Below are 14,355 nucleotides of genomic sequence, written 5' to 3'. Positions count from 1 at the left end.
TAGGTCTTATGCTTCTGTCTTCAAAAGAGGGCACAGAGTATGTGCTGCTTTAGAAATAATTTCAACCCTAACGTCCTAAAGATAGTCTCATATATTTTCTCTTAAAAGCCTTGTCTGTGATATATCAGTCTTTATTTTATGCAGAATTGATTTTTAGAAATAATCTGAAGGTATTCAATTTCATTTTTATACATGTGGTAAGCCAAGTGCATTATCATATTTTTCCGAAAAGTCAACTTTCTATACTGATCTGCCAACACCTTGCTCACATATCAGGTTTTCCTCTAGGCATGGACTTATTTATTACTCCAGATTTTGTTCTATCAGACCATATTTGTCCATATTTTCACAAATGTTTAAATGTCTTAGCTATTCTGGTTTCAAAATTGGTCTTGATTTCTGTTAGGGAAAGGTTCTTACATTAGTCTCCCTCTCATCCTCCTCTATCTTCGTCTTTTCCTTCTCCAAGAAAGTTTTGGCTATTTTGACTATTTGTACTTATATTCAAATGTTGAAAATATTTGCCAACATCCATATAGAAGCTGTGGTGGTCTATTTATTGGAATTTCCATGAATCTATAAATCATTTACAACAGAACTGACATCTGAAGAGAATAAATTTATCCACAAATATGGTATATTTTCACTGACACAGGTTTCACTCAATAAATTTTAATAGGGGTATATAATTTCCTATCTTTTTTTTTTATTCATTCATTCCTAAGTACTCTGTTTTCAGTTGCTACAGTAAATAGTATCATTTTTAAATGACATTTTGTATTTTTGTGTTGACAGCTGTTTTTTTGTCTATCTTATATTTAATAATCTTACTACATTCATGAATTAATTCCATACTTTACTTCTACATAACATCATAATTTTATATAGGGAATCACATCATTTGCAAATTAAAATAGCTATCTTTTTTCCATTCCCATCTCTACAGCTTTTATTTATTTTTCTGCCAAGGTTCACTTGTTTGTGTCTCCAGTATATACACAGAAGCAGATGTGAGATTCTTGTGATTTTCTTAATTTGTAGAAATGTTTCTAATATTTCACCATTAAGAATAATGTTTCCCATTGATTTTAGTGAATATACATCAGCAAGCTTTGTCTTAGTGTTTTTCTTTTCAATTGTGCATCTCTTGAAATAATATAGTTTCTACCTTTAAGCTATTGACACGGGCATTAAGATTCTTAAATGATAAATGACCTTTCCTATCCTGATATAAAGCCAACTTTATTCCCTTATATTACCTTTCTTTGTTTACATAGTGCTACTTTATTTTGAAAATGTTTTCTGGGGCACCTGGGTGGTTCAGTCGGTAAAGAAGCTGACCCTGACTCCTGAATTTGGCTCAGGTCATCATCTCAAGGTTTGTGGGTTCGAGTCCCACATGTGGTTCCGTGATGACAGGGTTGGAGCTTGCTTGGGATTCTCTCTCTCTCTCTCTCTCTCTCTCTCCATTGCTTTCTGCCCCTCTCTGACTTGTACTCTCTCTCTCTCTCTCAAAGTAAATAAACCAAAAAAAAAAAAAAAAGGAAATTTTTTCATCATTCTCAGATAAGAAAGTACTACAACTTTTATTCCTCATAACTGTCCCTTATTGATTTTTATGTTACATTAATACTAGCTCAAATAATGAGTTGCAGGGTGTTCCTTTATTTTCTAGAAAAATTAGGTTAATATTAGCATTATCTATTCATTGAACCTTTTTCTGTGTCTGAACTTGTGTTTTCTTTGGGATGATTCTAAAGCGCTGATACAATTTTTTAAAATGGTTATAGAGCTTTATGTCCTTCTATTATATTTTCTTAGAATTTTCCCATTTCATCTGTTTTTATCATGACAGTATTCAGTCTATTTTCTTAGTATCTTTTTAATACTTTCAGTATCTGTTATACTGCCTTTGCTAATTTCTAATACTGTTGAATTATGCCTTTTTTCCTTAATGAATTTTATATTTGCCAATTTTATTCATATTTTCAGAGATCTAATTTTGACTTCATTATTCACTTTCATTGCATTTTCCTATTTTATTAGTTTCTACTCTTTGTGGTTTCTTTCTTCTAATATCTCTTACTTTGTTGTTATGCTTCTAACCTCTTAATATGAAAATATAGGTCATTAATTTCATCATTTAACTTTTATATATGTGTTTAAAGTTACTCATTTTCCTCTAATTGCTCCTTACCTGCAATGCTACAAACTTGCAAAATAGTATATTTGTTATTGTTTAAGTCTGAGAGTATTCTGGTTTTCCTAATGATTTCTTCTCTGATCAATGAGTTTTTCCAGAGTATGCTTATAAATTTCTATTATGTATTTATTAAGTTTGTTTTTGCTATTGGTTGTTTAACTTAATCGTATTGTGATAAGAAAAAATCATCTGTAAATTAATTTTAGGAAATTTGTTTAGACTTGAAGAATAAAATAATATATGGTCATTCTTCATAAATATCTGTATTTTGAAAGAGTACGTATTCTTTATTACTCGGCTGCAGGTTTCATATCTGCCCAGTAGACCAACGTTTTTAGTTGTTCAAATCTTTTCTCTTCTATAGAGATCTTTCTATTCAGTTTCTATACAGAAAGCAGTGTTAAAATCTCCTACTATGATTGTGGCTATTTATCTGTTTTGTTAATGTTTCTATTTATGCTCTGAAGCTTTGTAATTAGAATATGTTAGATGCTGATAGATTTTTTTTTTCATTCCATGTCCTGAAGCAAACTACTTGCCATAAGCCAGCTGGAAATACACATTGCCTTATAAGGGACTGTGAAGTTTTGACTTCCACTCCCCAGAGTGCATTCAACCCTGAACAACTCTAACCAGTACCAAGATAAAGCACCCAGTGAATGAGAAATTCTAGCTCTTTTATATGGAAAGATGCCTTCTACCTCTAATATGTGGAAGTTTCCCCTTCTGGCTCTTTATCTTGGCTACTTATATAAAAAAAATTCTCCTTTTGGGATTTTTAAGCATTTGATATGGGGATAGGAGACCTCAATGTCTTTTCAAATTCTATTCAAGAAGAATCTTTTTTTTTAAATAAAATCTCTTTTAATGTTTGTTTTTGAGAGACACAGAGAGAGAGAGAGAGAGAGAGAGAGAGAGAGAGAGAGAGAGAGAACACGAGCAGGGGAGGGGCAGAGAGAGAGAGGGAGACAGAATCTGAAGCAGGATCCAAGCTCTGAGGTGTCAGCACAGAGCCTGACATGGGACTCGAACCCACGAACCACAAGATCGTGACCTGAGCCAAACTCAGTGCTTAACTGACTGAGCCACCCAGGCAACCCCCATTCAATACAAATCTTAATGTGATTCCTAATGTGAATTTTTAATGTGAAAAGGAATGCCAATATATTACTTAGATATAACAATGAAGTTCCTTAAGAAGAATATTATTTTTCATTTCTGTGAGACAATTAGTACATTTGTATATTCAGCTCTTCTGCAGAGCATAGGAGGTCATAGAGACTTCACTTTTAGAAATAACAAATTTATCTTCATTTTAAAAATACATTTTTGAGTACATACTATGTGCCAAGTATGAAAGTAGTATTCTTTTAGATGCTGAGAATACAATAATGAACTAAGGAGTTAAGAATCCACTGTACACATACAAATAGATAGATAGATAGATAGATAGATAGATAGATAAATGTGGTTGTGTCTACACTTTTAAGAAATATTAACAGAAAGGCCTCAATGAGAAGGTGGTACTTGAACAAATATCTAAAGAAGAAAGGCAAAGGCTTGAAGTAGGTGTTTTGAGTTTTAGAAAAGAGGCTGATGTATCTGGAGCCATGTTGGTAAGGAGGGGAACAGTAGAGAAGGAGGCTGGACCTGGTAGGGCCTACTGGGCCAATGTAAGGGCTGGGGATTTTACCGGTGAGATAGGAAGCTACTGGAAGTCTATGCAAAAAAACTGGAGAATTTGCATTGCTGTGAAGGAGTCTTCCTGGCTCTGAGTTGAAACAGGTTGTGAGTGACAAGGGCTGATAAAGTAAGATCATTTAGGAGGTTACTTTAATAATCCACATGACAGATGATGGTGGTTTAGTCCAGAGTGGCAAGAGTAGAATTAGTGAGATGTAAAGAGAATGTGGATATGTCCTGAAGGCAGAGTCAAGAGCTGATGGATTGAATGTGGAGAGTGAGAAACGGAGAGAGCTCAAAGATAATTTCATTGTGTTTAGCTGAGCAACTAGAAGAATGGAGCTTCCAATTACTGTGACAGGAAGACCTCAGGGGAGAGCACTTTTGGGTTGCGGAGAGTCATTTCTGTATGAGCATGGAATAAAGGCTCACTCCATGTGGCCTTGGCTATATTTACCAGTCCACCACATTGTTTTTATAAAACTTTACCTGATTCCTTGTTAAAAGTTTCAGACAATATTTAAAAACATTCTAAACAATTTGTGCAGCAGCATCTTTCCTCTAACACATTTTCATTGACATTCTTTGCATAAGAATATTTTACTAAGAAAATTACTATATTAAAGCATTCACTGATTTAATACATATATATTGAACGCTTGATATGTCCCAAACACTATCAAATGCATTAGGAATCCCATGACAACAAAAAACTGGCACAGTTCATTACCTCTTGGAGCTTACACCCTGTGAATAGATGAATGAATGGACATTTATAGAGATAGTGCCATGAAGTATTTAATGGAGAGACTGACCTACACAGAACACATGCTGTAGGAAATGATTACAGATATTCCCTATGAATTATGATCAGGATGAGAGAATTCGTGAAATGGGAATATTCCAGGCAGAGGGGGTAACATGTGCCAATGCACTTCAGTGTGAAGGGGCATAACACATGAGAAACCCTAAAAACTCTAATGGGGCGCAAGTGTGCTAACAATAAAAGGGTACATAGTATGAAGTATGGCTGAAGAGATAAGGTAGGAACAGATTACACAGGGCTAGCCCAGAAGCAATGTGAGTAAGGTAACGTAATTAGAAGTATCCTTCAGCATCTGGGTATGTATAGCACAGTAATTAACAACATGAACTCTGGATTCGGATAGCTTGACTCTGAACATCCACTCAGGCACTTGATTGGCTGTGTGAGCTTTGGCAATCATACTCTCTAAAATACATCTAATATGATTACCATCCTTCTTCAGGTGGGAGCAGAAGTCTTTGGTCTCAATGAGTTAAGTCAGGGTAGTTCTGCTGTCCAAGAAATCTCCAGATTTAGCAAGGTTAGAAAAAAACTCACAGGATTATGTTACTAACAATTACCTTTAAAACGATTATTTCTCTGGTAATTTACATACTTTACAATCTCTAAGAGCTGGGCATAAATTTTAGTAAAAGCTTATCCAATATAAGAGGTTACTTTACTTCAAGTTGGAAGGAGTGAATTATTTGTGGCCATAAAGAAAAAAAGAATATGATACGTATATACAGTATATATTTCTATTTTTTGTTATATAAATTATAAATGCATTATATATGATACATATTATATATTTATAGTATTGTTATAATGTCTATATGTATTATACTTAGCAAAACTATCTACAATGCCACTAAATATTTGTGTCAGAAAAATATGTATTATTGGCAGTGGATCATGTCACAGAATTTATGGCTAAAAATATTTCATAAATATACAAGAACAGAGATACACAATTCAATTGCAGACCACCTTTCAGGCTAAAAAGAAAAATATTGGGCTCTCTACCAACTCAAACATGACCTCCGTGCAGCACTAACTTAGAGTGTTATGTGGCAGGGTCACTCAGAGTGTGGTCCGTGCCCGGGCTGCCATTGGTGAACTCCTTTTTACCGATCTGTACCTAGATAAGCAGCTGGCATTACAATATAAATTGGCTACAGCACTAAGCACACAGTTGAGTTCAATTGACTGTTTTTCTCTTTTCTTTTCTTTTTCATTTCTTTTTTCTTTCTTTTCATTTCATTTCAGTTCATTTCTTTTTCATTTCAAGACTTTTTCAATGAAGCAAGCAATGTGCTCTATTCTGGCATAGCTCTTTACATCATCAGGGACCACATTTTGAACGTAAGATAATTTATTGAGCAGTTAATGAACAATCAAATTTAATGGAGAGAACTTTACTACATACACTAAAATAAAGTCTAGGTGGCCTTCTAACAGTAAAAAAAGAGTGAGGGAGAAGACTTGAGAGAGAGAGAAGAAAATATAAAACAAATAGACAAAAATGTATTTTTTTTAATTAAAAAAAATTTTTTTTCAACGTTTATTTATTTTTTGGGGGACAGAGAGAGACAGAGCATGAACGGGGGAGGGGCAGAGAGAGAGGGAGACACAGAATCAGAAACAGGCTCCAGGCTCTGAGCCATCAGCCCAGAGCCTGACGCGGGGCTCGAACTCACGGACCGCGAGATCGTGACCTGGCTGAAGTCGGACGCTTAACCGACTGCGCCACCCAGGCGCCCCTTTAAATTTTAGAATGAGGTGTCATTTCTAACTACAAAAAGCTACAGAGGAAATAATTTAAAAAATAACATTTCACTACTAAGAACATTTTCGGTTCAAAAACATTAAAAAACAAGATTAAATTAATAGAACTAGAGAAATATTAACAACATATGTGATGAAAAAAGAATGCTTTTAATATCAAAAGAACTCCTGAAATATTAATCTCTATCAGCTTCAGTTTCCTCAACTGTAAAAAAGACAATAATCACAAAATATAGCTCCAGATTTTTATGAGATTGGATTATAGAGGAGTACACAGTATTTAGTGGAATGCCTGCTAATAACAGAAGACATTATTTTTTTAGAAAGCCTTTAGCAATCTAAGTATGATATCTTAAGGCTTAAAAATATTGTGCAATTGTGAAGTACAAAGTTACTGCAACAGGTTTGGGTGGTCCAAAACTCACACACAGAAAAGACAGGTGTGGTTCTCGCCCAGATCCTGGGAGGTAACCTATAAGCCTCTGGCACATCCATCCATTCTCCCTCCCTTCCTTTTTATTTTTATTTTAGAGAGAAAGAGAGAGAGCAAAGTCGGGGAGAGGGGTAGAGGGAGAGAGAGGGAATCTTAAGCAGGCTCTACACTCAGCATGGAGCTTGACACAGGGCTCCATCACACGACCTGAGCTGAAATCAAGAGTCAAACATTCACTCGACTGAGCCAACCAGGAGCCCCTGTAATATCTCTTCTGATAAGAATATCTTTGCTTACCCGGGGACTCCAGGACAAGTCAGATAGCTTATAACAATATGATTTTGGGGTAGGACATGACTAGCTGGACCTCTGGAAAGGATGGAAGTGGAAGGTGTGCTTTGTAGGTGGTCAGCTGTGCCTCCATGACCAACATTACCACCCAGTAAAATCCCTGGATACCAAGGCTCAGGTTAGTTTCTAAGGCTGGGCAGTACTTTGTGCGTGTTTTCACACATTATTGTTTAGAGAATTAACACACAGTTAGTTCTGCACAACTCACCTGGGAGAAGACAACGTAAAGCTTCTGCCAGGTGTTCCCTAGACCCGGCCCAGATGCCTGCTCCTTTGCTGACTTTAATCCATATCCTGTTACTGTAATAAACTGTCAGTATGAGTAAAATAGCTTTACTGAGTTTCCTGAGTCCTTCTAACAAGTCATTGAACCTGAGGGTGGTCTTGGGGACACTCCCCAAACACAGTAATCTAAGTACAATTTATATATCCATAATAAAGTCTGGCTGAAATAAAGTAAAATTTCTTACTTTAACAAATTGTTGTATATAAAATATAGTGTATATGTGTATACATATGCACCCAACAAACTGTCAAATTCATGAACAACTTCCTAAGGTATTTTTTATTTATAAAAATAAGGTTTTAGCCTTTATGACAATAAATTTATGAAGATCCCATTTGTATTTCATAAATATAAATACACTTAATACCAATAAAAACATTCTATGGTTGACATTTTTGGTTATAAGAAAAAAATCACATGCCTGACCTATTGTTTAGAAAGGAAAATAACTGTGAAAAGGAATCATAAAACATTGGAATAAATCATTTATTTCCCCTTTCTTGCTATGGACACTAATCTATACTTCTATATATAATTACATACAAGATTTTTTTAATTGGAAATTTCCTAAAGGAAAATTCGATACATTTTTACATTTAAGATTCATTCCCCTTTTGAAATAGTAAAAGAGGATTTTTGATTCTCTTCAATTACTCAAGGGTACTTCAATTACCCTTAAGACTTGGCTTTTATTTCTTGGTGCCCCTTACTGACTTTTCTAGCCATACATGGGGTTTCTCTGGGAAATTCTAGAAACCAAATTCAGATAAAAAACATAAACACACTCATCCCAAATCAGTTTAGAAACATTTCATGTGTAATTGTAAAGTCATTCTTGAATTGACAAGTTTGAATGGACTCACTCTGCCATTCTAAAGTTGTGGGTTGCAAAATTATACGATCCATTTTCTGTCTAAGAAAATATACTGGAAAACATAATCTTCTCCCAAAAACAAAAGAAAGAAATTCAAAAAGAAAAAAGAATTTAAGAGTTTCACTTAAGTAGTTGACTTAATTATATCCCTAACAAAAAAAGCTCTGTTGATTTGTGTGCGTGGACACATCAGATCCATAGACATAATTATCTAACATTTGTGAAAACTTTGCTTATTCAAGAGGCTATGCGTATATGAATTTTGTTTTATTTTTCTTTCTTCTTCCTACATTTTCCTTTCATTGTGCTTTATATCTTATACTGGATGATGATGATATAATTTATACAGATGACCTCTCTCCTGTTTGTTCCTTTGTGTGTCCTTTGTTAAAGACAACACTACTCTTCACTGTTAATGTATCCCACTTTATAGCATTAAGAAAACTGGGGCGCCTGGCTGGCTCAGTCGGTTAAGCTGACTTTGGTTCAGGTCATGATCTCATGATCTCATGGTTCGTCAGACTCTGTGCTGACAGCTCAGAGCCTGGAGCCTGCTTCGAATTCTGTATATCCTTCTCTCTGTCCCTCCCCCACTCACTCTCTGTCTCTGTCTCTCAAAATAATAAACATTTAAAAAAATTAAGAAGGGAAATACCAGCCCCCACTTTTGAGACAAATACTGCTTACAAGTAAAGAGGATTTTTAGTAACTAAGTAGTTCAACATATATCATATGTCCTGGTCTTAATTCATCAAGCATTACCCATACCTTTGGCACATCTCTATTGATTTTGGGTACAGCTCTATAAAAGGCAAATAAAATAATATTTTACTACCATTTTAGCCATTCCAACCTGAGTTCCTGGTCATAAACCAATGTTTCTACTACATAAAGCTCAAGTGGCCTTTCCTTAAACTATATCATTTAGTTTTTTAAGTAGAAATTCTTGACCAAACCTTTGCATGTTAATAAAGTAACCTGCGTGGTGGTTGGTTCCTTTAATCTGTGTTCTTCGTACATTTTAGAATACATCAGAGATTTAAAAAATGTATTTTACATATCCTAAAATAAAGTAAGATCGTTTCTTAAAGTGAACCTTCCACTACTCAGATTGTCTGTTTCATAAAAATATACTCACACTGCTTATATTATTCAGAAACTTGCATTTAACTTCTAAAAATTATAATCATGAATTTGTACTTATTGTCTTAATATTTTTAATACCAACTTTTTCTTTCCCCTAAACGTTACTTTCAGCATTTTTCATTCAAGTATTGCACATGGTTTTCCTTACTATGATTACACTGAAATATCTTTAAATTAAGAAAACTATATTGGAATTAAGAGTCTAAATCCTATCATTCCTGGAGTACAACAATGAACTAGGTTATTGCATTACATATATTCCCTAAAGAATGATGATCTTAGAATGTTATTTTTCTGTTTTGTTTCTTTTTTGAATAACAAATAAACACGTTGTATTCTACAGCACTCCACTGACCACTGAAAGTCTGCATGGGAGAAAATGAAAGTATATTTACACATTTAAAAACAGTGACACCAGAAATAAAACCACTGTTCGTCATGTCTTAGACTAGGTTACGGGCACATAGGTATGCTCAATTTCTGGTAATTCACTGAGCTGTATCATTATAACTTGACCATTTTCCTCTACTTCAATTTACTTGAATAAAAGGTTTTTTTAATCAAACACTGTGATGTCCTATACAATCTTCTCCCAAGCTTTCTTAGACCAATCAAATTCCATAGCTCAATTTACTCACTTGGCTCCAGAGTCCAGGCATCTGATGAAAATGAAGCACACTGGGTGTCTGATAAATACTATAATACCACAGTGCCTCAGCCTCTGATGAGCTGGAAAAGATGGCCCCAGTCTAAAGGGTACAGACACTACTCAGCTCCAAGGAATGGCTGCCATATGGGACTGTAGGTCTAATGTTGCCAGGTCTGGAAATTTGAATTTTTATGTCAAATTTATACTTTTTAATGTTGGCAACTGATTCAAATTTTTAAACACTACCAGCCAAACTAAATATGTCTTTGACCAAAGAGGCCTCCATAAAGAGCACCTCCCTGTGTAGGACCTCACTAAATGTGAGTCCAATTAAAATATTTTTCATATTTTAATTGATACTGCTAGCACGCAGGGAAGCCCACATTCAAAATTCAGTCTGACTGCACACCATTTCTACTGTAAGATACTGGCTGTAAATATGTGCTTGTTGTTCATAATCCGAATCTCAGACCAACCTTATAACCCAGGTATCATCCCCATTTTTACTGATGAGGGATCAAAGGCCCAAAGAGAGCAGATAATGCAAAGTACAGAACAGTATGACTGAATTAGATAACCTGAATTTAAATCCTTCCTCCAACACATACTATTTTCACAACTAAATTAAACTTAAATTAATTTCTCCATGCTTCAGTTTTCTCCCCTGTAAGATGGGTACTCTAATAGCCTTACCTAACAAAAATGTTCTGAGGATATATATAAAGCATGTAGAAATGTCGTAGCACACAGTAAGTACTATGTAAATGTTGTTATTACTAATTATTATTGTTATTATCATCATCTGTAAAATGACAGCCTTGCTTGTTGAGTTTTAAGTGAACTATTAGGTAAAGTACTTAGACCTGTTCCTGAGACAGACTGTTCATTACATATTAACTGGGTGAACAGGTGAAGTTTATTTCAAGTACATTACTTCAAACCATGCAGATTAATTGGCTTTTACTCTGTATAGGGTAATAACAAATACTATTATACTATACTATACTATACTATACTATACTATACTATACTATACTACACTACACTATACTATACTATACTATACTATACTATACTATTATAGTTTGGAAGTATTTTAATTTGTACAAAGTGTTTTCTTCCGACATGTGGATAATATATAGCTTTGTAGTGTCATGATTATTGTCATGTTTATATTATTTGGAAATGTGTAGTGAAGTGAAACGTGTCATGTCCTAATGTCAATTTTAATAATGTAATAAGATTTTATTCAAAGTATCGGGAATAGTTACAATATTTAGAAGATACTCTTTAAATTTAGATGATCTTTACCACCTCTTTTTGTTTCCCTAATTTTTAAAACACCTGAGCCCCTCCCCCTAAAAAAACCAAAATATGCATGTAATTCAATAACTCAAATTACAAAGCTATATGCCAATATGTGGCATAGCCAGAATTTTTACTTACTTGTGACCCATTTCATGAGCAATTGTAAATGCAAGATTCAAGCCATTGTCTTCAGCAATAATACATTTTCTCTTTTCACTACACATTCCACTCAAATAAGCTATACCTAGAAGACACAAACATGAATTATCACATTTCAGATTCAAATGTAAACCTTTATGCTAGGAATCAGTAGAAGAAACTGAAAAATGAAATTCCTTACATTCAAATATGTCTATATTAAGCTGTGATATCCAGTCCTTATGAATGAAATTGTAAGAGAAATTGTGTATGTATTAGTCACTCAATAAACTCTTAACACTCTTCTCAATTTAATATCTCAGATTAAATTAGTTCATCAATTGTCCAATTCTCAAAAAGGCATACTATAAGAATACATTTTGGAAATACCAGTTTTCATTGTCATGAATGGTCACAATTTGGAAAATATAAATTAAAAAGCAATGATTAAATTAAGTATTTTTCAATTCTTGTGAATAATGTAGTTGCAAAAAAACCCTAAAATAAAATAAACGGCATATAGGACATTCTTGAACTCACATTTATATTCTGAGTTAATATATTTAAAAATTTTATTTTGTAAAATACAATTTTAACTAATACAACAAAAAAACTGTGATTGAATACTGAAAAGTATTTCCTCTGAAAATTTCCTGCCTTATAAGATGGCCCAACTGCAGAGTATAAGATAATGAACTATTATTTAAGCCAATAATTTCTGCAAGGTAGTTGATCTTTTGGTTTGAATTAGCAGTAACACAGTATGTGAAATCATTGATACTCCTTCATCAAAGATTCATATACCATTTTACTAATTAAGAAATGCCTCTGAAGAAATATCCTTGAACACAAAGAACTATATAAACTTGCAAGTGTAAGTTTTAATGCATTTTTAAATAACAAAGTTTATTAAAATAATATCTAGTGTTATTGAATTATCTATATGCTCCGGAATCCTCCTATCTGTATAAAATACATCTAAGCTCATTATATGAAGAAATTAAGGCCTGGACAAGTGGAATGATTTGCCAAAGAACACATGAGTACTAAATATTATAAAATAAAGATTTGAAATGAACTTTAAATCCATATGCCAAGTAACATTTAGTTTTTCCCACTGATTATAATTTAGTGCAGAGTGGCCCCTAGTTGAAGATGGTTAGCTAACTACTTGAGACTTTTTTTTCTGTCTTCAGAAACATAAAAAAATAGTGTTATGGAATGATTACATTTAACTAAAAGAGTAAATCGCCTTGCCCATGTTTTGGAAAAACAGAAGGTTCATACAAGAACATGAACCTATTTAGTGGACCCATGCCCAAATTAAACAGAGGAGGATTTTATGAATGTGGTAGAACCCCACAGAGGTTCAAGGCTGAGACATACAGGTTTGACAGAGGCATTGCTCGGGGACTGAAAATGGAGATTAGATGAAAGTATGTCTGAAATCCTCAAGTACTCATTCAAACCTTCGAGTAGAATGTCAAGGCCTGGTATTCACTGGCCTATCAAGAAAATGAAGATACATTCTCTCAGCAAAATGCAGTATAAACATACTACTTTTAAAACATAACTACAGGAAGAAATAGCCAAGAGATTAAATACATAAAGATGAAATACATAAAGAAATACATAAATATCTATATATTTAGAAATATTTTATTAAAATATAAAATGTACAAATAGATGAAATTACTTCTTTTCTTAAAAAAAGTTTATTTATTTATTTTGCAAGAGAAAGAGAGCACAGCAGAGGGGCAGAGAGACAGGGAGAGAATTCCAAACAGGCTCCGTGCTGTCAGCACAGAGCCTGACATGGGGCTCAATCTCACCAGGTACGAAATCATGACCTCAGTGGAAACCAAAAGTTGGACGCTTAACTGACTGAGCCACCCAGGTGCCCCGAAATTACTTCTTTATGAATGGATAGATGGATGAAGGGATGAATAGACAAGTGACAAGCCATGCTACTTCATTTGGCTGATTAAAACAGCCAAGATCTGGTACGAAGGAAAGAAGAAGGTAGGGATAAACGCAGAGGGGTTAGGGAAGGGAGAAAAAAAGAAAGACAAAAACATAGTTGTTATCGAGCTCTACTAAATAACAAATCAAATACAAAACTTTAAGAAATTCTTGAAGAAACATAATGTGATTTTTTTTTTAATTTTTTTTTTCAATGTTTTATTTATTTTTGGGACAGAGAGAGACAGAGCATGAATGGGGGAGGGGCAGAGAGAGAGGGAGACACAGAGCCGGAAACAGGCTCCAGGCTCTGAGCCATCAGCCCAGAGCCCGACGCGGGGCTCGAACTCACAGACCGCGAGATCGTGACCTGGCTGAAGTCGGATGCTTAACCGACTGCGCCACCCAGGCGCCCCCATAATGTGATTTTTAAGAGAGCTAAGTCAGGCACTTATTAATGCAACAAAATATGGAAAACAAACACAAGAGAGTAACTAAACTTGCATTATAGTTGAAGGGAAGAAGGAAAGAAAGAGAAGGAAGGAGTGAAGGAGGGAAGAAGTGTGAAAGAAAAGTAGCTCCTCTTAATAGGATATTTAAAATTCTCTTGAGCATTTAAAAATTTAAATAAATATATACTTCAAGACTAAATGTCCCACTAAAATACTAAATTAAGTTCATCTATAATTAGCATGTCAAAGACCACTGTGCAGTACAAATTTCCCTCAG

At 34.3% G+C, this 14,355-nt stretch overlaps 1 protein-coding gene across 1 annotated transcript in view; it reads right to left on the bottom strand.

Annotated features, from left to right (window-relative positions):
* The window catches only part of ADAMTS19 (ADAM metallopeptidase with thrombospondin type 1 motif 19), a 241,334-nt gene that overhangs the window by 118,305 nt on the left and 108,674 nt on the right, over nucleotides 1–14,355 (bottom strand). Inside the window, exon 8 of the mRNA XM_043586926.1 lies at nucleotides 11,665–11,770. Coding sequence (XP_043442861.1) covers nucleotides 11,665–11,770 — 106 coding nt within the window. The remainder of the gene's footprint in view (nucleotides 1–11,664; nucleotides 11,771–14,355) is intronic.

This window comes from Prionailurus bengalensis, chromosome A1 (genome assembly GCF_016509475.1).
Source record: "Prionailurus bengalensis isolate Pbe53 chromosome A1, Fcat_Pben_1.1_paternal_pri, whole genome shotgun sequence".
In the NCBI taxonomy this organism is placed as follows: Eukaryota; Metazoa; Chordata; class Mammalia; order Carnivora; family Felidae; genus Prionailurus; species Prionailurus bengalensis.
This window is presented reverse-complemented; position numbering and strand designations above follow the sequence as displayed.